This window comes from Dendropsophus ebraccatus, chromosome 4 (assembly GCF_027789765.1).
Source record: "Dendropsophus ebraccatus isolate aDenEbr1 chromosome 4, aDenEbr1.pat, whole genome shotgun sequence".
Classification (NCBI taxonomy): Eukaryota; Metazoa; Chordata; class Amphibia; order Anura; family Hylidae; genus Dendropsophus; species Dendropsophus ebraccatus.
The window spans coordinates 143,370,747-143,396,883 of record NC_091457.1 but is presented as its reverse complement, the minus strand read 5'-3'; the positions used below and the strand labels follow the sequence as shown (position 1 = coordinate 143,396,883).

The window sequence follows — 26,137 nt, the reverse complement described above, 5'->3', positions numbered from 1 at the left end:
CAGCGGATTTCACTGCGAGAAATCAAGCCACCATTAGGGTTCCTTGACACATACCGGATCCGCAGCGGATTTAACGCTGCAAATTCATTGCCCGTTCTTTTCTATGAGATTACATACTGGCAGCAGAATTTGCAGCGTGAAATCCACTGTGGATCCGATACGTGTGAAGGCACCCTTAGGGTAGCTTCACACGTGCTGGATCCGCAGAAACTTTGCAGCGAAATCTGCTGCCGATCCTGGTAGTGTGACGGTCTATGGTGTTACATATCCACAGCGGAATTTTCATTCCACTTCGGATATGTAAACCGGCCCCTTTAACCGCCTGCAGCCCCGGCCCGGAGCATACATTACATGCACGGCGCCACAGCTGTGTGTGAGGCTCCTGTCGCTCCCCATCAGCCAATCAGTGCTGCCGTGCACTGATTGGCTGACGGGGTGCCAGGAGCCTCACACAGCCGCGGCGCCAAGCAGGTAATGTATGCTCCGGGCCGGGTCACATACTGGCAGTGGAACGAAAATTCCACTACGGGTATGCGACCCTGTGGCATGTTACACCATTGGGTAGCATACTACATAATGAATGTACGGAGCAGGGAATTCCCACTCCTGTACATTAGAACACACATGTCTTCTACTGCATGGCACAATTTTTTTTTAAACAAGATTGTCTATCTACAGGGCTGTGTAGCAGTGCGGCTGTGACAGTTTACAAGCGCAAACTTTCAAATAGTATCGTAGCTCCCGACTTTATAATTAATCATGATGGGGGAGATAGAGTCCGCAGGACACCACCCCTACTACGAACGTGTGAACGCACCCCCCTTAAGGCCCTATTACACAAAGCGATTATCAGCTGTATTTGTCTGATGCCGACCGTTACTGCTGATAATTGCTTTGTGTAATAGAAGACTTTCAATACGTTGAAAAATCAACGATCACGATAGAGATCTGCTGCCGTGCTCCGGAGTATAGGAGCGGCGGCAGCAGGCCACAGCTATCTTCTATGGGCTGGCCGGATGATCTAGCGATCACCCGAGCAGCCAGGGTGATAGCTGCATGATTTTGCCAGGAAAAACTGCCACAAAAACATTACAAGGCTATGTTCCCACCCAAAACCAGGAGTAGATTGAAAACACAGAAAGGCTATGTTCACACACAGCTGAAATTTAGCGGATGGCTGTCATTTAACAGCAAACACTGGCCATTATTTTAAAACAACGTCCGTTGTTTCGAATTATTATCCATTATTTGCCATTAGATGGTGGCTATCTGCTAAATTTCAATAGTGTGAACATAGCCTTTCTGTGTTTTCAATCTACTCCTGGTTTTGGATGCAAAATACTGATGGCACAACATTAAATTTTTTTTTAAATTATAATCAATACCACCATACTGCCCCATACATCTACTACATAGAATCACACACTATAAAACATTGCCATCCTAAGCTTCCCTGGACCTTACCTTTTGCTTGAGCTAAAGATTGCAGATAACTTTGCTAGAAGCCTAGCGGCTATAATTACTCTAATTGCCAACACCTCCAGCAATGGGAGGAGGGAGGCCCTAGCTGCAAGCCACAATGATCTTCACTAGGGATGAATGCAGCTAGAGTATGCTGGAGTCCGATTGTTCAGTATTTGGTTACCAGTGGCTGAAGAAGTTGGATGCAGCCCTAGGGATATAGCCTATGGCAGTGCTTTTCAATTCCAGTCCACATGGGTCACCCACAGATTATCTTTTGAGGGTATCCCATACAAAGAACACCTGTGATAATACCAGAGTATAATTATATAAGCTGTTAAATACTAATGATGCGTTTACACAGGCAGATTTATCTGACAGATTTTTGAAGCCAAAGCCAGGAACAGACCATAAACAGGGAACGGGTCATAAAGGAAAGGCTGAGATTTCTCCTCTTTTTAAATCCATTCCTGGTTTTGGCTTCCAAAATCTGTCAGATAAATCTGCCTTGACAAACCATGACCTGTTGGTGGCCATGAGGACTAGAGCTGAGAAGCACTGGCCTATGGCCAGTGTCGAGACTGGCCCACCAGAGATCCTCCGGTGGGCCCCCAGCTTTAGAACCTGCACTAACACTGACTGACATGTCATTTCTCACTGGTTCTTTATTGTTGGGCCCCCAGGATCTTTTCCTCTGGTCGGCCCCAGGTACCCCAGTCCGACACTATGGCATGCTCGAGTTGGGATCATCCCTAAGGATATGTGCACACTACGGAATCCTGCCGGAACACCCAACACGGATTCCGCAGCTCGCGGACTCTGGTGGCCGCACGCATTTCCTCTACTACCATAGGCTTCATTCTAAGGTTTTCCAGATTCTGCTGTCTGCCCGCCCCGGCTTGCTTCAGGGCTCCCGGCGTCTCCACGTCCCGCTCAGCCAATCAGAGCTGAGCCCCAAAGCAAGCCGGAGCGGGGAGCAGATGAAGTATACGCTCCGGCAGCGGGGGGTTAACAGGGCGGGCTGCGGACATACTCAGCGGGGTATACATCCCGCTGCGAGTTTGTCTGCCCATAAAGTGTACAGGGCAGGGATCCGCTGCGGATCCGTTACGTGTGAAGGCACCCTTACACGGCACAATTATTGTGCACAGAATTATCCAGCTGGACATTTGTTTTTTTTTCCGAGAAACATAATCGCTAGTGCTAAATATAAAGGGGAGAGATTTAGGGAATGTGCAAACTGAGGCATACACGCAGTGGATTTACGGTGAACTCCGCTGCTGATCCCTGTGCGCTCCCGCTTCACTCTCCGCCTGTGCCATAGACTCCATTCTATGCACAGGCAGATTCCGCCATCTGCCCGAAGAATGAACACGCGGAGAGTGAAGCGGGAGCACGCAGGGATGAGTGGCGGAATCCAACGCAAATCCTCCATGTGTTTTCCCTCAGTGTGAACATACCCTTATCAAGCAGTCCTATGGTGTGTTTAGACAGAGAGTTATCTGACAGATTTTTGAAGCCAAAGCCAGGAACAGACTATAAACAGGTCATAAAGAAAGTCTGAGATTTGTCCTCTCCTCAAAACCGTTCCTGGCTTTCGGTACGTGCACACTATGGAATGGCGATGGAAAACCTGTCGCACATTCCGCAGCTCGCAACTGCTCGCAGACTGGGGCAGGCACGTTCATTATTTGGACAGACAACAGAATCTGCATAGAATGGAGTCTATGATACGGGCCGTGTCATAAACTTTATGGGGGAGATTTAGCAAACTGGTGTAAAGTAGAATTGTCTTAGTTGCCCCTAGCAACCAGATTCCACCTTTCAATGAATCTGTGAGAAATGAAAGGTGGAATCTGATTGGTTGCTAGGGGCAACTAAGACAATTCTACTTTACACCATGTTTGATAAATCTCCCCTTATAAATCACATTGTAATAAATGTAGCTCTTGTTGCTGATGCAAAAAGGTTAAAAAAAATCGCAACCTAAAAATTAGGCAGCAATAAAGTGTGAACTCTGCCTAAATGCAGCTAGCTATAGTATGACCACAGGAACAAAGATTATAGAGACAAGTCGCTGTCAATAACGCAAATGCCAAATCACAAAAATTGAGGGGGGGGGGGGAATTAATGCACGAAGGCGGAAGCTGAAAGTTCCCTGTAGTTTGCAGTTTCCAAGGCCCCGCCCACCGCAGGGAATGAGTCAGCCAATCAGGATGCCTATCGAAAGCGAGGCGTGGAACACGTGTGATGTCATCACACCTCCAATCAGCGCAAGGGACCAAAGCCATGGGGCTGGTTCTGGTGAAATGCTAGGACCAGTGACGTCACACGGCTGGCGAGCTGCACGGGAACGGCTGGAGTGACGGCCCAGAGCGGGGAAAGGATGTGAGCCTGTGCGGCCAGTGGTGATCGAGGACCCGGGAGAGAAGAGCTGCGCCTGGGCTTCACCTGAAGGAGGTCAGCGGATATTGTGAGTGTCTCCATTACATGGCTATGTGTCTGGGGTGAGACTTAGGCCATACAGCCGGCCAGCACTGTGTGGGGATGCCTGGTGCAGGGCTCCATAGCTGGTGGCCCTGCTGAGCCCTGCACCCTGCATAACATAACTCTTCCTTCATATACTATAAGCCACAATCTTCTTCCTACTGATAACTTAGGTGACTGACCCCCTTTCCCTACTAGTGTTGGGGGGACCTGTCAGACTGTTGGGGTTCTGTAATGTTCTCCAGACTAGATGCTTAGCATTTGATCCCTGTAGGTGCAGAAGTTGGATGGAGCCCTGGACAATATGGATATAGGCCATAGACCAGGGGTGGGGAACCTTTTGCCCTCCAGCTGTTGCAAAACTACAATTCCCATCATGCCTAGGCAGCCGAAGCTAAAGCTTCGGCTGCCTAGGCATGATGGGAATTGTAGTTTTGCAACAGCTGGAGGGCGGAAGGTTTCCCACCCCTGCCATAGACTGTATCCATGTTTACCAGGACTCCCTAGGGCTGCATCCAACCTCTGCAGCTACGGGAACAAATGCCGAATGTTCGTGTTGGAGAACGCGAACAATTTGACAGGTCTGCTCAACACTACTCCGTACTGACAACTTTGGGTTACAAAATGGCTTGCCCCCCTTCTACTCCTGACAACTTTGTTGGGTCCCGGGCACTACCTCCTCGCTGACAACTTTGTTGGGTTGCGGGCACTACCTCCTCGCTGACAACTTTGTTGGGTTGCGGGCACTACCTCCTCGCTGACAACTTTGTTGGGTCATGGGCACTACCTCCGCGCTGACAACTTTGTTGGGTTGCGGGCACTACCTCCTCGCCGACAACTTTGTTGGGTTGCGGGCACTACCTCCTCGCTGACAACTTTGTCGGGTCATGGGCACTACCTCCGCGCTGACAACTTTGTCGGGTCATGGGCACTACCTCCGCGCTGACAACTTTGTCGGGTCATGGGCACTACCTCCGCGCTGACAACTTTGTCGGGTCATGGGCACTACCTCCGCGCTGACAACTTTGTCGGGTCATGGGCACTACCTCCGCGCTGACAACTTTGTCGGGTCATGGGCACTACCTCCGCGCTGACAACTTTGTCGGGTCATGGGCACTACCTCCGCGCTGACAACTTTGTCGGGTCATGGGCACTACCTCCGCGCTGACAACTTTGTCGGGTTGCGCTCGCTGTCTCCCGCAGTGCACATATTGCTTCATCCATAACAATTTTCCTAAGTATAAAACCTATGTATATGGGTTATTCGTTCGGCACCAGCACATACCACAGCACTGTATAGAAATATGGGGCCCTGTTCTCCTTATTTGTATTCTTTCTATAACATAGGAGTCCTTGGCGCTGTGTACAGATATGCCTGCCCTAGTGTACGGTTCACGTTAGGACTCAGTCGGGATACTCTTCCCCTGGTACAGGCATGATTTGAGGCCAGTTAGGCCTTAAAGGGGTTATCCAGCGCTATAAAAACATTGACACTTTTCCCCCTACTGTTGTCTCCAGATTGGGTGGGTTTCAAACTCAGTTCCATTGAAGTAAATGGAGCTTAATTACAAACTGCACCTGAACTGGAGACAAGAGTAGGGGGAAAAGTGGCCATGTTTTTGTAGCGCTGGATAACCCCTTTAAAGTTTGTGAAGGAGTCACAATACCCTGAGGGAAATGTCACTATACCCTAAGGTCAATGTCAGTGAAGCTTTAGCATTGCTCAGATTTGACCTCATGGCTCCAGTGCTGCAACACCAAGGTATCAAGTGGTTATTGTTACCTGAGGGGTTTCTGGGGCTATCCCCCATAGACAGGATAGCACAGTGCTCTCCAGCTGGTCCAGAACTACAATTCCAGATATGCCAGACAGCTCCTGATAGTAATAGTTCTGACCGAGCTGGTGCAAGAACATAAGGGGTCATGAGATTGCAGTTTGGAATCAGGGAGTGTATGGAGCGGAGGTCTGAGCATGCACACTACACTCAACCCATGAACTACTTGCAGATAGGGGATAACTTTTACATGCCATAAAATAACGGCAAAATATGGCCGTACTTTCAATATAATAAAGCCTCCAATCAGTCAGTAGGAAATTGGCCAACAGTGCACACATCATACATAATAACGGCCGTAATTAAAGGGGAACTATCAGCAGCTTAGATGAATCTGTTCCTGCTGCACAGGAGATGCCGAGGAGGACGGTAAGACACATATCTTCATCCTCAGCGTCTCTGGTTCAGTAGGAACATATCAGCAGATTAGATTCGTCTATCCTGCTGATCGTTCCCTTTTAAATGCAACCATCCAAATACTGAACATTATTTATCGCCTGCTTTTGCAATATGACCTTTTTTTTTTTTTGGTCACACATTGTTTTATTTTTACTGAAAATTAGAGTGATATTTAGCTTTTATTTTACAGTGTGTGAACAAAGCCTTAATCTTGGGATAACCCCTTTGATGTTGATATCAGCCGTGGTCTCCTAGCACCTTCACCAGTCATCAAAGGAGGGGACGCGGTGAATGGTGATTGGTGTAGCTGTGACTGGTAGTGCAGCCATCTGCAGCTTAGCCCCATTAAAGTGGATGGGACTGAGCAATGTGTAATACCAGATATATCAGCTACAAAATGTACACAACTGTGTCTGGTAAGGCTAGGTTCACACTGCGTTTTCAGCATCCGTTTAACGGATCCGTTTTTTGCAAAAAACGGATTGCAAAAAACGGATGCATTTGTGTGCATCCGTTTTTCCATTGACTTCCATTATAAAAAAAAACAAAACGGATCAAAACGGATGCGTTTTTTTTTTTACGCACAATAAAGTACTGTTGACACTACTTTTTTGACCGCTAAAAAAAACGGATCCATTAAACAGATGCTGAAAACGCAGTGTGAACCTAGCCTAAGTAATAAAGAGTCGGCAAACCTATCACAGAGGCCCCTCGAATCAGCTGTGTGGATTTCTAACAATCTGGTATTGATACTGTATCTTAAGCTGCGTTTACACGGAGCAATTATGGGTCATTTTGATCTTTCAACAAGTTCTCAAATCGTCGTTGGTCGTTCGCTAAAAATTCTCAGATCACTTCGTGTAAACAGTCTTTCACCGATTTACCCTATGTGTGAGATGGGCTTAAACGATCGCAATAACTTTTTCTATCGAATTTTCTAACAATTTATTCGTCTACATGCTGATCGTTATAAAATCCAAATCGTTGCTTCAAAATCGTTTAACTATAGATTGGTTGAATTATCGCTCCGTGTAAACGCAGCATTATTAAGGCTTAGAAAAACATATCCGCCTTCTTCCACAATCAGCACCACTCCTGTCCTTAGTTTGGCTGATGGTTTTGCAGCAGTTCCATTGACGTAAAAAGAGCTGAACTGTAATTCCACACCCAACCTGAAGACAGGGGTGGTGCTGTTTTTGCAAGAAAGTAGCTGTGCCTTTTCAAACCCTGCATAACCCCTTTAAAGTCCAAGAAAATTGCATTGTATACTGTTCATTCGGCTGAATTTAAAGCATGAATTTCTACAAGCCCTATTCAGATAAATGGGGATGGTGCAGAAAATATATATCCTTGTTGTGTGATCTTAACCACTTTTTTTTTCCTCAGCAGATTAGAGACCCCATGTAAACAGCGAGAAGTCCTTGTGATTGTGCCAGCCCTAAGAGCCCGGTGGCATGGAGGAAAAGGAGAGATGCGGAGAGAGATTCCTGTCTTGAAGGTCTAAAGCTCTGCGTAGTTCCTCTTGTTGCACATCACAAGGATTACTGCTCCGGGCATACATCATAAGGGAACCCTGCACTGTTTTCTTTATCTTTTTTTTGTTACCCATATGAAGGAGTATGGGATATAAATCACATGTGACATACTAGGACCCCCCGTCCGCCATCACTGTAAAGGGCTTTTATTTTCTCGGACATCCTCAGCATTACTGTGGTTTGGCCCCAACGTTTCTTTACAGCCATGAGCTGTGTACCATGGAAAGGGGATAAGGAAAAGTCTGGAAGTGAGTCTCAGGAGCCCCTGCCTGCACACATCTACCACGAGAAGCAGCGCCGGGAGCTCTGTGCCCTCCACGCCTTGAACAATGTCTTTCAGGATGCTGGAGCGTTCACTCGGGAAGCCCTTCAGGAAATATTCCAGAGGTGAGATGCTTGGGAAGACTGTGACGTCCATATGGTTAATCCTAGTTGTCCTGTGATTAGACTGTATATGGTGTGCAGGACCTGAGAGGATGAGATTGTAGCTATCGTTTTAGTGACCTCAGCAAATCAAGGGATGATGGAGTGGTGGTCAGTGGTTGTCCTTGTAGAGAGGCTCAACCTTCTGCCCCTCCAGCTGTGGCAAAACTACAATTCCCATCATTGCTGGATAGCAGAAGCTTTGACTGTCCAGGCATGATGGGTATTGTAGTTTTCCAACAGCCAAGGGCAGCAGGTTTCCATCCCCTGCCATAGGGCAACATTTGGCAGTTACTGATCACACTGGGTCTCACTCCTAAGACCCACTGTGTTCTCGTGATATACTTGTAGAAAGTTCACGGCAGCACATGCCCATCTCTAGCTGTCAATCAAATTAAAAACTTGTTTGCTTCATTATAGTCTAGAAGTAAACAAGGCGGATATGCTGCTGGCTGGGTAGTGAAGCGCACTGTCGCACTCTCCCCCAGGCTGTATCTGGGGATTGCAGTGTCTAATGCCAATGACAGTAACTGCAAATGACAGTAATAATATAAAGGGGTTTCCTGTATATACACACGGAGTAATTGAAAATCCACCTCTTGTCCCCACCCGCTCCTGTTTCTGTCTCCACCGACTCCATAGGCTTCATTATAGGCTTGGGCGGATTCCGCTGTCCACCTAAAGAATTGTTGTTTCAGTTCTTTGGGCGGACGATGGAATCCGCCCAAGCATATAATGAAGCCTGTGGAGCTGGCGGGAAGGGTAGCTGGAGCGGGCGGAGGCGAGTGAGCGAGATTTTTAGCGACAATTACTGTATGCATATACCCTTATGGGGTATTCCAGCAAAAAAAAATAAAAAATCTTTCAAATCAACTGGTGCTAGAGATTTGTAATTTATTTCAATTAAAAAATCTCAAGTCTTCCAGTACTTATCAACTGCTGTATGTCTTGTATTCTCCCCAGTCTGGAAAACAGTGGGTTTTCTATGAGGATTTGCTACTGCTCTGGGCAGTTCCTGACATGGACAGAGGAGGCAGCAGAGAGCACTTTGTCAGACTGGAAAGAATACACCACTTCCTGCAGGATGTATAGCAGCTGATAAGTAGTTGAAGACTGGATTAAAAAAAAAAATAGAAGTAAATTACATATCTCTTGCAGTTTCTGACAAGAAAAAAAAAAACAACCCTTAAAAAAAAAAAAAAAAACCCTGAAAAACCTCTTCGCTGCCCAGTTCACCATGGCTTTGGTGCCCCCCACAGTATGTGCTGTGATGATGTCCTGTACAATTACTGATATTGGTCCAAATAGATCTAAAATGAAAAACAAAGAAACTTAATAAATCACCAAAATATTGTACTTCAGCTGTTGTGCAAAACTATGCATCTCCATGGTAATAGAAGAAAAAATAAAGTGTAGTCTGATACTGCAGTTGTGTTTCTTCCCCATAGTGCCGTTCATTATATTATGACCCTAAAGACAGAAGTTAGTGTAACTGCAGGATCAGACTACACAGGGTTTTGGTGTTGTCTGTTACCACGGATACACATTTGTGTGCATTGAAACAATAGCTGTTACTTTGTTTTGCTGCATATATGTAGACTTTTGATCACATTTTTTTCTCCTGTGGTTTGTTTTTTTTTATGGATGCTTTTGCACTATACATCTATCATTTGCATTAACCCTCTTTTCCCTTGTTATGTTTGTGATTGTTTGCAGGTTGTCCCCCAATACATTGGTGACGCCACACAAGAAAAACATGTTGGGAAATGGAAACTATGATGTAAATGTTATAATGGCTGCTCTGCAGACAAAGGGTTATGAGGCTGTCTGGTGGGATAAGAGGAGGTAATGATCTAACTACATCTTTACACTGATGGAAAGTGTTGTACGGTGTGATCTGGAGATCATCAGCACAACTGGAGCATGCTTGAGTCTGGTTGTTCGGCATTTGATTACCGGTGGCTGAAGAAGTTGGCTGGAGTCCTGGAAAATGTGGATATGGCCTATGGCTGTACCTATGTTTTTCAAGACTCTCCAGGGCTGCATCTAACTTCTTCAGCCACCGGTATTCAAACGGAAAAACAAACTGTTTTTGAAACCTTCTGGGTTCACATGAAGTAAAATTGGCACAATTACGCCAGCCTCCATGTCATACTGGCAGACTATGGGAGGCTCCTGCGCCTCTCCGCTCTGAAGAATTGACATGTCCATTCTTTCGTGTGGAGAGAGGAAGCACGTGAACCTCCCATAGACGGCCAGTATGACACGAAGGCTGGTGGGAAACCAGCTGGCTGGTCAGTTTTACTCCGTGTGAACTGGCCCTTAAGGGTTTTTGTTTTATTTATGGTATTGGATTTTTTTTTTTTTTTGCATGTATATAGTTTTGTTGTTTTTACTATTTTAAAAAATTGCTTTGCATCGTCATATTCTTCTGACCCCTGAAACTTTTCAACATGCAAAGCTTGTTTTTGTTTTTTTTTATCAGTAGTATCAGTACCAGTTTGGGGTAGATGGTACATATGATGACACTGCCACAGTAATGGTACAAAACCTCAATACTGGTCAACCAAAATGTACAATAGAGAAAAACTAACAATTACTTATTACCTATACTATGTGATTACTTATACCACAGGTGTCAAACTGCGGCCTTCCAGCTGTTGCAAAATTACGATTCCCATCATGGCTGGAAAGCCAAAGCTTTGTCTGTCCAGGCATGATGGGAATTGTAGTTTTAGCTGGAGGGCCGAGAGTTTGACACCCAATATAGTTTTATTAGTGAACTGTCAGATCAGCTTAGTATCACAGCCTGGTCCTAGCAGCCAGCAATATGTATCTTGGTATCCTTAAGAAGCTGCCTTGACAACAAATTGGCTTCCTACGATTATGACGCAGGAGGCCAATAGGACCCTAGATAGTTCCCTGTCAGCCTCTAACCACCCAGATGTGGCTGTCAGCACTGACAATGGCATGTAGAGGGTTAAATAACTAATATTCACGTTCACTAGAGATTAGCGAACCTTGCGCACGCTCTGTTTGCCCAAGGCACCGTTCACTCAGAGTAAAAACTGGCGGAATCCCACCAGCTCCCATGACATACTGGTAGTCTACTGACATGTCCGTTCTTCAGCGCGGAGAGACTACTAGTATGTCACGGAGGCTGGTGGGATTCCGCGGAATTCGGCCCAGTTTTACTCCGTGTGAACGGAGCCCAAACCTGAGTGTGCAGCAATTAATTACCGGTAGCTGAAGAAGTTGGATGCAGCCCTAGAGAGTCCAAGAAAACATGGATACAGTCTATGACCATCCGACCTCTGCAGCCGCAGGAAGTCAAGTGGCGAGTGTCAGGATCAAAGAACGTTGCTGAACCTGCGCAGTTCGGCCACAACACTAATCCTGGGTGACCCCTTAAATGCAAATCACTCGTTTTCCATCTGTCCTGTAGATGTGGAAATGGATTTTCCTCATTTCTCTGGATCCTGTGTCCTTGTTGTTGTGTGACATGACTCATTGTGAAAGTGTTTTTATGATTGGATTGAAGACGTCAGTGGGAGTACGACACGCCTGACACGCTCAATGCATTGAGGATTGGGAAATCCTTTGTGAAAATGAACCAGGATATTTTTGTTCATTTTTTTTGCTGGTGTCTGTTTCTGGATTCTGTATCGATTAATGTTCAGGAAAAGAAATACTGCACAAATGGGTTCTCTAGAAAAAAGATGTCTCTCTAGTGCCACCTATTGTTAGTGGACAGTGATAGCAGGTGGCAGTAGAAAGACTGCTCCATCTCTTGTGGAGGGGAGCTCATTTACATACATATTTTTTCCTTTGAGCATCGCCTGGCTGGTAAGACTTTCTGTGCCAGCTGCCAGCCATGACAGATTGACCCTGATCATCATTATATAATTATTTTATTTGTAGACTGGCCTAACCTTGTGCAGAGGAGCACTTGCCCATTGCGACCAATCAGATTCCAACTTTCATTTTTTTTTTTAAATTAAAGCTGGACACTGGTCCTCTGCACAAGGTAGTTGCCCTCTGTTCTTGTAAGTTCACATAATTTTAGCTGTGTTATCATGCTTAGAAGGAACAATGGGGGAAATTCATCAAGTTCTCATAGTAAGAGTCGTTCTGTTGCCCACAGCACCCCCCCCCCCCCCATACTTCTCTATGGAGAGGGGAGCTTTTGGCTGTGGCTCCTCTACCAGAACAAAGGGGTCAGGCAGTGTTTTTCCCATCACACCCAACCCCTATCTCCATCCACATCATTTGTCGGTGGACTGTAGGGTGAGCCCCATACACCTTTATACCAGTGTTTTACAATTCCACTCCTCATGGTCCACCAACAGGTCATGTTTTGAGGATATGGTGTATAAAGAACACATGTGATAATACCATAATACCCGAGTATAATTATATCACCTGTGAACTACTAAGGAAATCCTTAAAATATGACCTGTTGGTGCCCAAACTGGAATTGAGAAGCACTGCTTTTTACTATGGCCAACAAAAGTATACAGTGTATATAGGGACCTTTAAACCTATAGGACCTGTTCCCATGGCAGATTCCACATAAAACAATGGGAGGCTATTGTTAGATTCCTGATGTACATTTCCAGTTTGCGTGACCAGGTCTCCTTACACCAAGGCTGCCCACATCACAGGAGGCGGTGAGTATAGGAATAGCTGTCATCTATCTGGTATTCTACTCCTGTGGATTAATCTTCCTATAACTAGTCTGACTGGCTTGTAACTTCTATAATGACGTCTGTAATCTATCCATTCCTGCTTACACTGTAATACACTAGGAATATAACCTGATCTTTAGCATGTCTGGGGGCAAAAGGTGACAAGTCCAGGCTCACACATCTGGGCGCCATCAATGTGCAATATCTGCTCCTCAATCGGGTTTTTTTTCTTTCATATCAACTGGTGTCAGAAAGTTATATAGATTTGTAAATTTACTTCTGTTCAAAATTCTCAAGTCTTTGAGTACTTATCAGCTGCTGTATGTCCTGCAGGAAGTGGTGTCTTCTTTCCAGTCTGACAAAGTGCTCTCTGCTGCCATCCCTGTCTGAGACAGGAACTGTGTAGAGCAGAAACAAATCCCTATAGAAAACCTCTCCTGCTCTGGACAGTTCCTGTCACTGACAGAGCACTGTGTCAGACTGGAAAAAATACACCACTTCCTGCAGGACATACAGCAGCTGATAAGTATGGGAAGACTTGAGATTTTTAAATAAAAGTAAATTACAACTCTATATAACTTTCTGAAACCAGTTGATTTGAAAGAAAAAGATTTTTGCTGCAGTACCAGTTTAAGGCTTCTGGTCCACACAACCAGGTTGAAGAACGATTGTTGCATATTAAGAATGGATGTGTTGGGTCATCTTTTGCCCCCAGATATGCTAGAGGTCAGGTTATATATCGGGCAGCATTAATGATATATATTACTTTGTACGGCAGGAATGGAGGTATCAGTGAGGTTAGGAGCCAGTTAGACTAGTTATAAGAAGAGTAATACACATGAGTAGAATGCCCGATAGATGCCAGCTACATATTACTATACTCCACAGGCTCCTGTGATGTAAGGGCACATGCGGCATCATTGACTATTCTTTCAGCTGTATTATGTTGTCATTTTTTTCTTCTTCTTCTTTCTCCTAACTTTTTTTTTTTGTCCTCTCTATAGGGACGTTGGATTAATCTCACTGTCTAATGTTACTGGATTCATCATGAATCTTCCCTCCAGTCTCTCTTGGGGACCCCTTAAGCTGCCACTTAAGAGGCAGCATTGGATATGTGTCCGCGAGGTCGGGGGCACTTATTTTAACCTGGACTCCAAACTAAAGAGGCCTGTGCGCATCGGCAATGATGATGACCTAAGGTAAGCCGTTGTAATGGCATGGATTCTCAGCTGAATTGCAGCTGGATGGATATGATGCCTTTTGGAGGTAGGTGTTCTTAAAGGGGTACTCCAGCGGGGGAATACTTTTTTGCTGGGACTGGGGAGGAGATGGCCGAGGGAAAAGACGTCCACTCACCTCCCCGGTTCCAGCAGCAGGTCCCGCATCACGGCGCTCCGGTGCCTGGTTCCCGGCCACTTCCGGGTGTCTGGCGCGGGCCCGAGACGTGACGTCTCAGGGCCGCTCAGCCACTCAGTGAAGGAGGCGGGATCCGTTTCAAGTCCGCTCAGATCCCGCCTCCCGGTGGAAAGGCAGTAAACGACGCCGCTGAAACAAGATGGCGCTGAGAAGGTGCGTGAGGTGGCGGCAAAGCTGGAACAGTATGTACATGTCCCCTCAGTAACACCAGCACCGGAGCGGGCAGAGGCTGTAGGGGTGGAGGAGGAGGAGGAGAGGGGTCCCCCCGAGGAGGACATGGGACACTTTGCCTGCCGCAGCAGTCTCCTCTGTGGATGATGGGAGTGCTGGCTCACAGGGACAGCAGTCTGTTACAGCTATAGCAGACCCCACACTAAAGGATGTGTATGCTGCTGACCTCTCACTGCATAATAACATGGGCTCTCTAAAGGAGGAACTGTTGCTTATCAGACAAGATCTTAAAGTGACAAATGAGCGGGTTAAAGCAGCTGAAACCAGAATAAGTGATATAGAGGACCAACTGCCTCCTGTTGCTAGAGATCTCAAGAGGGTCATTAACCATGTCTCACTACTCTGACAAGACTGATGACTTGGAAAATAGGCTCCGCAGGAGCAATGTACGCCTTATTGGAGGGGCTTATCGGATAGCTTTTGTTTATATAGGGGAACTAGGCAGGGTTGCCCGTTGTCGCCCCTGCTGTTTGCCATAGCGGTGGAGCCCCTGGCCTCACTGATTCGTTCATCTGCTGATATAAAGGGGTTTCCCTGGGGGGGGGGGGGGGGGGGGGGGGGGGGGGGGGGGGAGGGGGGGGGTGAAGAGGAAAAAGTCTCCCTATATGCAGACGATATGTTGCTCTACACAGATGACTATGATAACTCTATTGGCCCTATTATGAATGTCATCACTCAGTTTGGATCTAAATCGGGTTTTACCATTAACTGGGAAAAGTCTGTGGTTATGCCCTTGACAACTTCGCTATTGTCCTTAGGATCTCCCCATATCCCTCTGCAGAGAGTAGAACGGTTTGAATATCTAGGGGTGGTGGTGTCGGCACAGGCGGGAGACTATATTAAGGATAATTTAGTGCCCATTATTAGGAAAAGTGTAACCAAGGTGGATACATGGTGCCGATTGCCCTTATCGGCAGTGGGCAGGGGTAATCTCATTAAAATGGTGCTTATGCCACAATTACTATACATATTGCATAATTCTCCCATTTGGATTCCGAATAAATATTTTAAACAGATAAATACCCTGTTCAGAGAGCTCATATGGCAGAAGAAATCAGCTAGAATTAAACTTGATACTCTTCAGCGACCCAAGACTGAGGGAGGCCTGGCAATCCCACATCCTTTACTCTTATTTTATTGCAGCCCAACTGCAGCATATGAAAGGTGGGGGCAGACGGAAGAGACGGGTGTAGTGGGTCGGATAGTTTCCTGGCTGACCGGACACACGCCTCCTTTGGCGGCAGTGGATACGGCCTGTGTGGTGGGTAAGGGCAGGTTTATGCCTACTCTGAGTGTGGACTCATACAAAAGCTGTGCTGGGTGTGTCTGGCTTTACTAACCTCACTTCGCTATGGAGGAACCCTCAGCTGCCTGAATTGTTTCGGCTGGAGGGTTTCTCTCCGTGGAAACGTGCTGGAGTCTTCTATGTAGCGCAGGTATGGAGGGACGGCTCTATTGTTTCCTTTGAGACACTTAAAGAATCCTTCCTTTTCACGAATGTAATGCTCCATAAGTATTTGCAAATTCGCCACGCATTGCAGACCCAAAATAATCTAACGCCACTGACTATGTCATCTCATCACCTTCTAGACGCTGTGGGAGATAAGGGGGTACGACGGGGGGGCTATATCCTTGGCCTACTCCTCATTGATACAAGCAAAGTTCTCTGCAGTCCCTCTAACAATCAGGGATAAGTGGGTTCAGGATGTTGGACCTATTGATGAGAGTCAATGGTGGGAGGTGTTGGAATCGGTCCCCCTATTGTCCCTATGTGAAGCCCAACGGATGCCACAACTATTTTTGCTACACAGAGTATATAAAACTCCACATCTTATGCACAAGATAGGGTACAGGTCGACGTCCCAATGTCCAAGATGTGATGAGGAGAATGCACATATACTTCACATGTTTTGGGACTGTCGGGAGTTAACTGCCTATTGGGAGGGGGTGAGGGATATAGTTCGGCAGGTTTTTGGTGTCTCTATACTACTTACACCACAACACTACATTTTAGGGTTGCTTGGTGCCCTGCATCTTGATGACTATACGGTACTAGGGGTGCAAAGGATATTGTGCCAGGCACGCAAATGCATCGCCTCTAAATGGATCAATAGGAAACCACCGACCATACCTGACTTCTTGAACAGAATGAACAATATTATTAGGCTAGAAAGGGGTGTGTACGTTAAAAGGAAATGTCTTCGCAAGTTTGAGCAAATCTGGGGGAGATGGTTGGACACACCGGGCATACCGACCCAAATACTACTACAAACGTGCAGGAACCCTCTTCAGCAGTTTCTTAATGCAATGGCCAGATAGCTCATATAATAATGGTACAATCCTACAGTCTTATTCTATGTTCCCTCCTTAACCGGATAACTACTGGTGGGCATAAGGAGGTTTTTTACAGGTATGCAAAGAGGCTTGGAAACCCCTTGTAGTGAGTATAGATGGCTATACATGACGTACAGTGTGACCCATAGCAATTTTATGTTTGGGAATTTGCTTTATGTGTTTTTCCACTATACAAATTCTTTTCATATCTGACATCTCGCAATACCGACACGGGGTGTCGAGCGATCTGTGGGATATGTTATATTCAATAATATCACCACATACATGTGGAGGGGGGGGGGGAGTTACTCATTTTCTTTGTTAAGTTTTGTTTGGTTTGATTAGTAGGAAAATGTAGAAAATGGTGGTTACATTGCAGATGTCGTTTATTGCCTGCCCCACATATATTATGTGGTATATTTCAAATTGTTATGTACTTGAACTGATATGATGTCCAAAAAGTTGTATAGCTGATGTGTAATGACTATGTGACTGCACTGCAGTGAACGTGTTAATAAAAATTATCTGATTTAAAAAAAGACACCCGGAAGTGGCCGGGAACCAGGCACCGGAGCGCCGTGATGCGGGACCCACCTCTGGTCCCAGCAAAAAAGTGCCCCCCCCCCCCGCTGGAGTAACCCTTTAATGGAGCCCATCAACCTGGAGGAGATTTGGCAGTGCGGGCTCTGTTAGAAAACCCATTTTTGTTTATTCTGTTGGGGAATAGATACAGTATATGTATCAATCAACCATGAACAACAGCTGTCGTGAATAACATTAAAGGGGTACTCAAGCAAAAAAAATAAAGTTTTTTGGTGCCAGAGATTTGTAATTTACATCTATTAAAAAATCTCCAGTTTTCCAGTACTTATTAGCTGCTGTCCTGCAGAAAGTGGTGTTTCTTTCCCCACAGCTTCTCTCTGCTGCTACCTCTCTCTGTGACAGGAACTGTCTAGAACAGTAGCAAATTCCCCATAGGGACTGGAAAGAATACACCACTTCTGGTAAGACATACAGCAGCTGATAAGTACTGGGAGACTTATAGAAGTAAATTGCACATCTCTGGTAATTTCTGGCACCAGTTGACTTAGATATTTTTATTTTCTGGAGTACCCCTTTAATAATCTAGTTTCAGTGGCCCCTCCTTCTTCTATACATGGCGTCCTATAGAGGAGTATGTGATGGTACCTGCACTATTTGCTTGAGCACAGTGTAATGGAAAGTGTTTGTATTAAACTCCTTGCATGGATGGAGAAGCTACGTGGCTGAGACAACAGGACATGGGGAGGGACAGTGGCATGTGTATAAAGAACGGGCCTGCATTGAAAGCTGGCCACAGTCCGTTCCCAGGATGCAGTTGTTCATTGGTGCCCATGGGGAGCGAAGGTGAGCCTGTCAGCTCCAGTCCTACAGAACAGCTAGAGTAGCGGAAACTGCTGACAGAGTTAAAGGGGTTCTCCAGCGCTACAAAAACATGGCCACTTTTCCCCCTTTAATGCTAGCGATGATAGAAAGGCCTTAGATCACACAGGTTATTGTAGCCACAGGCTAGTCAGAGTCTGTAATGGCTTCCACCCACTGTAAACACCTGCTCTTGAGCTATTGTAAATTGTAGCTGAAATCTACATTCTGTCAGAACTAGCAAAGATTTTAAAGGCCGGCACACCTGCAGCCAAGAGAGTGTATCTACAGTTACCTTTTCTCCCCATTTCCACCCCATCTTGAGCATCAATAAATAAAAATGAGGAAGTAGATAAGTCGTGATACATCCTGGAACCATAGAGGGAAATCCTTTATTACTCTATGCCCCATTGTATTTCTTTAGTTTTGTAAAAAAAAAATCTCAGATCAACTAACGTCAAGAGGTTTCCAATTTAGTTCTATTAAAAAAATTTCAAGTCTTCCACTACTTATCAGCTGCTGTATGTCCTGCAGGAAGTGGTATATTCTTTCCAGTCTGAAGAGCAGAAGAGGTTTTCTATGGGGATTTGCTACTGCTCTGGACAGTTCCTGACATTGACAGAGGTGGCAGCAGAGAGCACTGGAAAGAATACACTACTTCCTGCAGGCCTTACAGCAGCTGATAAGTACTGGAAGACTGGAGATTTTTTTTTTTTATTTAAGTAAATTACAAATCTCTGGCAACAGCAGTTGATTTGAAATAAAAAAAAATTCGCTGGAGTACCCCTTTAACTATGTATCCTTGGTTGTCAGCCTCTGCATTATACACTTTGAGCAAGTGTGAAATCATCTTCATCAACCCCCTATAGCAGGTGTGCACAGCCTTTAGCTGTCCAGGCATGATGGGAAATGTAGTTCTACAACAGCTGAAGGGCAGCAGGTTATGCACCAATGTTCTATAGGGTTAGAGGTCGACGATCTGGCGTACCTGTATCTCTTAGAGCATGCAATAATGAAAGTATTGTTGTATATTCTTTTAGGGTACGTTCACACTTACCGGATCCGCAGCTGATTTTCTGCTGCAGATCCGCAGCAGATTTCATTTAAGTAACTGAACACGGCATCAAATCTGCTGCGGATCCTGTAGGTGTGAACGCACCCTTAGACAGCTTGCCTCGTTACTGAAATGTCTTCTCCTTATTCTCTTTCTTGTTAGAAAATTTTTACATCAGCAACTAAGAGGCAAAAACTGCGAGCTGCTGCTGGTGGTCCCGGAAGAGGTTGAAGTTCATCAGCGTTGGCGGACTGATCTGTAACCACCTTGGACTTTATAATTTTTTATTATCATTATTATTATTATTATTATTATTTTGTTCTCTCATTCACTACAGTTTTATTACCTGTTGTTGACAATCTCTGTTCAGGGTGGAGCGTCGGTCTCCTCTGAGTAAAAAAATCGGATGAAGTCCAACCTGTGGGCATTTTCCTTTTTGTATCTGACCGCAATATCCCGGAGGAACCAACCTGTACGGATGCAAGAGGAGGCCGTTCCATCTCAGTATTTTTCTAAGGACAAAACATGCAATGAAAACAAGGTGCCCATAGGTAATAGAGGTGAACCTGGCATATCAGTCACTACGTGTGATAGAATAAGCCCATGATGGAAGCTATACAGTGCAATCTTCGTAATTTTTTTTTTTTTTTTTTTTTTACACTCTGGATTTATGCTGTACATTATATACGGGCGGCTACGTGCTGTCCATTATTGGCCCCGACAGAAAACAAGATCTATTTTTCTTCATCTTTTACGACGACGTAAAGAAACTGAGCCATCCTATTGTATGCACGTAAATGCCTACGCTGTTGTTCTCGACTATTAAGTGCTCTTTTTGTAAGAAAAATGACAATGCGGACATGACTTGGTGTGTGTGTGTATATAGCACAGCCGTATATGTGCAGACATTACCCACACGTCAGGACAGAGTTCATGGTGCAGGCAGAGGAGTTTACATGTGCAGACAATATAACACCCACCCCACCCCTCGTCCCTGATACTTGAACACATTCGTAACAATATGCTTGTGCCGATCAACCATGATAGCATAGCCCCTTAGAGGGATACTCTGGTAAAAAAATATGTATATATATATATAATTTTTTTTTTTAACCGACTGATACCAGAAAGTTATACAGATCTGTAAATTGATTCTATTAAATAATCTTCAGTCTTCCAGTACTTATCAGCTGCTTTATGTCCTACAGGAAGTGGTGTATTCTTTCCAGTCTGACACAGTGCTCTCTGCTGCCACCTCTGTCCATATCAGAAACTGTCCAGAGCAGCAGCAAATTCCTATAGAAAACCTCTCCTGCTCTGGACAGTTCCTGACATGGACAGAGGTAGCAGCAGAGAGCACTGTGTGATACTGGAGAGAATACATCACTTTCTGCAGGACATACAGCAGCTGATAAGTACTGGAAGACTGGAGATTTTTAAATAGAAGTAAATACAAATCTATATAACTTTCTGACACCAGTTGATTTTAAAAGGATTTTTTTCCCCCACTGGAGTACCCCTTTAAAGAGGTTGTCCAGAATTAGAAAATCATGGCTGCTTTCTTCCAGAAACAGCATCAACCCGTGTTCAGGTTGAGCGTGGTATTACAACTCAGTTCCATTCACTATTGTAAATACCACTCACAAACTAAGGACAAGCGTGTCGCTTTTTCTGGAAGAAAGTTATGTTTTTTTAATCCTAGATATCCCCTTTAAAGCCACCATGTCAATGTTCTATATAAGAGAAGGATAGATGCAACATTGTGACCCCCATCCTGTCTGTGTTCAGCTGTTGCACCAAGAAACACTTAGTGCTTTTACTTGCACCATGACTCGCCAGTCCTCACCACTTGTGATGTGGTTATGCTGCCCCCCCCCTTTTTTTAATAAGACCTACTTATTTGACATATCTGTGTATTATATCATATGTAGGAAATCATACAGAAGTGTTACATATCCCAGCCTTGGCGCACAGAACGGCTGGAATTTATCCATAAAATGAGATTTCGACCAAAGTGAGTTCTGTTACAGGAAAGCAGCTTTTATCTTTGAAGCCAGTATTTTTTCAGTAAGGGTCAGCAGATTAAGAGATACTTAAAGGGTATGTACAATTTTGCAGCATTTTTTTTATTTATTTAATACAGGGATAGGGAACCTTTGGCCTTCCAGCTGTTGCAAAACTACAATTCCCATCATGCCTAGACAACCAAAGCTTTAGCTTTGGCTGTCCAGGCATGATAGGAATTGTAGTTTTGCAACAGCTGGAAGGCCAAAGGTTCCCTACGCCTGATTTAATGCATCTAGGAAAAAATGCAGTTAACCCATTCTTAGGCTGGGTTCACACTGCGTTTTTGCAATGAAAAAAACGGATGCATTTGTGTGCATCCGTTTTGATCCTTTTTTCCGTTGACTTCTATTATAAAAAAGACTGATCCGTTTTTGATCTGTTTTTTTTTTACAAATGCATCCGTTTTTTTCTGCAAAAAAACGGATAGAAAAAACGGATTGCAGAAAACGCAGTGTGAACCCAGCCTTAGGATAGGTAATGAGTGTATGATCATTGGATCCCCTGGATCATGAGAATAAGGATCTTGTGTCTCCCATTGTGAATAGAGTGGTGGTCCTGCATGTTCACTTTTTATAGGACTGATGTGATGACAATGCTCGGCTGTGTTTAGAAGTCTGGTAGCTACTGGAGCAGCAGGGCACGTTCTAGAGAACTCAAACAATGGCACTACTATTGTTGGATGGGGGTCCCAGCAGTAGGACCCTCCCACCATTTTCCTATTTGGTGTAATAACCTTTTTAAAGAAGTTGTCCCACCATTAATCTACTGCAGGGAATCTGACCTCTGTGACACCCCCCTCCCCCCAACCTCCATAATCTTAAGAATGGGGGTCCTGGGTCCCCATTAGAGTGAGGCAGTAGTTGCTGCCAGACATAGATGAGTGCTGCACTAGGTTTTGCAGTGAGATAAAGCGGGTTCCCAGCCATTGAACCCTTACCATCATACCCTTATCTTCTATCTTATGCACAGTTAATGGGAGGACCCCTTTTAATATCCAAAAATAGAAAACAAATTCTTCCAGAAACAGTGCCACATGTGTCCTCAGGTTGTTTGCGGTATTACAATTTGGGTCCATTCACTTCAGCTGCAATGCTACATTTTCCTATTCCAAGATATTTCCTCTAAGTAATACAGAACACATGAAAGCAGCGTTGGTGCTGTTGGTCTGTATTCTGTAACCATAGAGAAACCTGGATCGGCCTAGGAGCTTAATCATAACTATTTGTAAAGTCTTCGGGGGAGATTTATCAAACATGGTGTATAGTGAAACTGGCTCAGTTGCCCCTAGCAACCAATCAGATTCCACCTTTCATTTTCCAAAGAGTCTGTGAGGAATGAAAGGTGGAATCTGATTGGTTGCTAGGGGCAACTGAGCCAGTTTCACTTTACACCATGTTTGATAAATCTCCCCTTATGTTCCGATACATATGGGCAATAATAATAAAAAGTGCTTGCAAAAGCCTACTTGGCCTTTAAGGAAAAGAGGCGAGGGGGTCTTTATCTGCATTGATGACACATTTTGGAGGGAGTGGGGTGGGGGGTTGGGGTCTGCTGTCAACACTAAACTTTCTGCCTGTTAAAATGTTAAACACGTCTTAAATAGTTTCCTTAAGTTCCAGTTTTCCTTACGTTACCATGGTCTTACGAGAGACCAGTTCCTGCAAAGCTTTCAGTAAGGTGTTGCGTTATGGTTGAGTTAACTGGGTGAAATATTGTTGGCGCACGTGACTTAGGAAGACGTCCTTCAGTGCTGCTATTTAGGCGTAGATGGTTTGATGGAGCGATTTCAGCAGAAACCTTTGTAGATGGATTCTGACTATTTGATTTGATCTTGACCCGCAGGCCACGGTTACAGAGCAGCGCCGAGCTGCAAGGTCTCTGTCGCCAATGCTGTTAAATTGGCGATGGCATTAGTATAGAATCACTAGAGCAGGGGTAGGGAACCTTGGCTCTCCTGCTGTTGCAAAACTACAACTCCCATCATGCCCGGACAGCCAAAGCTTTAGCTTTGGCTGTCCGGGCATGATGGGAGTTGTAGTTTTGCAACAGTTGGAGAGCCAAGGTTCCCTACTTGTCCACTAGAGTAAGTTTTAAACTTTTTTTTTTTGTATGTTTTTGTGTGCTGAATTTCTGTACCAGCACAGGTTGCAATAAACTATGGTTGCAGCGATATACTACAAGCTGATTGGTCTTATGCCATGTTATATCCTTGCAGGAACTGGTGTATTATAAGACCTCCTGATTAATCCGGACTCTATATAGATCTAATAAACTAGCCTGTGCTCCATTATTGTTAGTTTTATTTTTTATTTTTTGCTTTTGCGGCACGGTTATTGCATCTCGCAGTATTGCGGTACTGACGCCAATAACGGGGTGTATGGAAATGGTGATATGTATACAAAGAAAATAATAATCCAACAATGTACACATACAATTTCACAACCCCCTTGGTTCACGGTATTGGCGTCAATATCGTACGATATGTATCATGGCTGCAGAGCACGTAATGTTTCCATGGAGGCCAGACCCTTATTGGTAAATGTTCTTACAGCATGTATGATCTAGACTGTAAAAGCTATACTTCTCTGAAGTTCATTTTCTATGGATATAGAGCGCAGAAGCAGAAAATCTAAAGCGGTTGAACTTTTATATGCTATTTTCTGTGCTATTTGTTTACAGAGAAAATGTATTTTGTTATCCAAATATAAAATAAAGAAAGAATATAAGACTGGTGTGTGATCTCGTCCCTTACAGTGATTCCTGGTGCCTGGGTGGATATCTACATGGTTTTTTATTAAAGTTAAACAAATCCCCAATATACACTTATTATGGGAAATGCACATAAATTGCTTTTTTCCCTGCACTTACTACTGCATCAAGGCTTCACTTCCTGGATAACATGGTGATGTCACTTCCTGGATGAAATGGTGATGTCACGACCCGACTCCCAGAGCTGTGCGGGCTGTGGCTGCTGGAGAGGATGATGGCAGAGGAATGCTCATTGTCCCTCCGGTGCCCTGTGTCCCTCAGTGTTGGCTGGTCGTTGTCTTTTAACATGATGAAAGCCAAACTACTACGGTAGCCGCTATCTACTATGGTCTCCAGTGCACCCCCCCCCCCCCCCCCCCACATTTACCTGCTTGCTGTTGGTGTGTGTGTTATAATGCCGGAAGAGAGCAGGGAATGGAGAGCAAGCGAGCGCTGACCTAATAGGTCAGCACTTGCTTGCTCCCGGAGATCGCCCCATGTAATAGGGGCTTAAAGGCAGATCGCTGATAGGGAGATTTAACAAGTGATACTTGTCTCTAAGGGTGCCTTTACACTTGGAATGCCTGTAATGGACTCTCCCCTGGGGGAACTGTACAGATATGCGCTGTGCTGTAATGAATCAGCTGTGCGGCGCTGTCATTACAGCGTGGCGCATAACTGTACAGTTCCCCCGCTCCCAGCATCTAATTACAGATGCTGCCCGGGCAGGGGAGAGTCCATTACAGCCATTTCATGTTCCGTGAGGCTACTGAATGTGTGAATGTAGCCTAAGGGCCCTATTACACACATTTATCTGACAGATCATTAAAGTCAAAGCCAGGAACAGAGAACAGGTCATAAAGGAAACAGATTTCTCCGCTTTTTAAATCCATTCCTGTCTTTTGCATCAAAAATCTGTCCAATAAATTTCTGTGTAAATGCACCCTAAGGATGTCAGTGCAGCCCTTGCTGCACAATTATAGAACTGTGTAATAGGTCCAGTGAGCACCAATCTAGCAGATCGGCGCTCGCTTATCTGGAATGTCACCTAGTGACTGGTCATCTTTTTCTTAAAGTGAAACTCCAGGAATATATCTTATTGCAGAAAGGGCATTGGCATTAGGGTGAGACTAAGCAACCACCCTACTCTTCCCCAGCTCCAGTCCTAGCGCTTTGCATAGTGACAATATGACACATGCATTTGTGTGTGAGTGGGAGTCACTTTCTCTAATGTATTGATGGCACTATAAGCTATCAATATTACATCATGTTTGACTACCAGGACCTCCACCAATCAGCTGTTTCTCAAGGCTGCGGCACTAGCACCACAGCTCTTCAGTGTTCTACCAGCAATTACATTACATCACCAGGCTCTTTGTAGCACCACCACTACTAGAAGTGTGCTGATGCCAGTAAACACTGAAGAGACTGTACTTCTCATACATGGGGTGCAGTCCTTTGAAACAGCTGATCAATGGAGGGTTCTGAAAGTCTGATCCTTAAAGGGGACATTCACACGTTCTATAAATACAGTCACGGAAGATGTGTTATGGAATAAAATCCCGGAACTCCTGTCATCATGATTCATTAGGATGCCAAGAACTCCATAACAGTTTAAGTTTCCGCTCTACAGTACTGAGACAGCTGTGTCCGTACAGTAGCGCAAAGATTTAAACTGATTTGAAGCTTTTTGCATCATGATGCCAGGAGCTCCGCATTCTGTTCCGCAGCAAATCTGTATATCAGGACTGTGCATGGAACATGTGAATGCTACCTAAGGCATAAGTCACTGGACTGAAGGCAATGGAGGGGCAGTATGGAATGATTCAAAAGCTAAACCCCTCTTATCCTGCTGCAAAACAGGTTGTTCAGGTCTTCCAGTCGCTGACCAAGTGGAGCTACACTATGTAATACACGTTATAATCTATCATACTGGTAATTAGAGATGAGCACGATTCAAGCATGGGCTGAATCTATGTTTTCCCAGACTCCCTAGGGCGGCATCCAACTTCTTTAGCCGCTGGTAATGAAATCCTGAATGACTGGACTCTGAGTTGC

General features: G+C 45.0%; 1 protein-coding gene across 3 annotated transcripts; it reads left to right on the top strand.

Moving 5' to 3' along the window:
- Positions 1–3,743: 3,743 nt before the first annotated feature.
- On the top strand, positions 3,744–20,437 carry JOSD1 (Josephin domain containing 1). 3 transcript variants are annotated; one of them, XM_069968923.1, is made up of 5 exons: positions 3,744–3,921; positions 7,572–8,104; positions 9,857–9,985; positions 13,833–14,027; positions 19,427–20,437. In XM_069968923.1, the coding sequence occupies exons 2-5, from the start codon at positions 7,923–7,925 to the stop codon at positions 19,524–19,526; spliced, it is 606 nt and encodes a 201-aa protein (XP_069825024.1). In that variant the 5' UTR covers positions 3,744–3,921; positions 7,572–7,922; the 3' UTR covers positions 19,527–20,437. The 3 variants fall into 3 exon arrangements, with proteins under 3 accessions (XP_069825024.1, XP_069825022.1, XP_069825023.1); XM_069968921.1 differs by having other exon boundaries at positions 3,744–3,934; XM_069968922.1 differs by having other exon boundaries at positions 3,744–3,934; positions 7,569–8,104.
- The last annotated feature ends 5,700 nt before the right edge of the window (positions 20,438–26,137 follow it).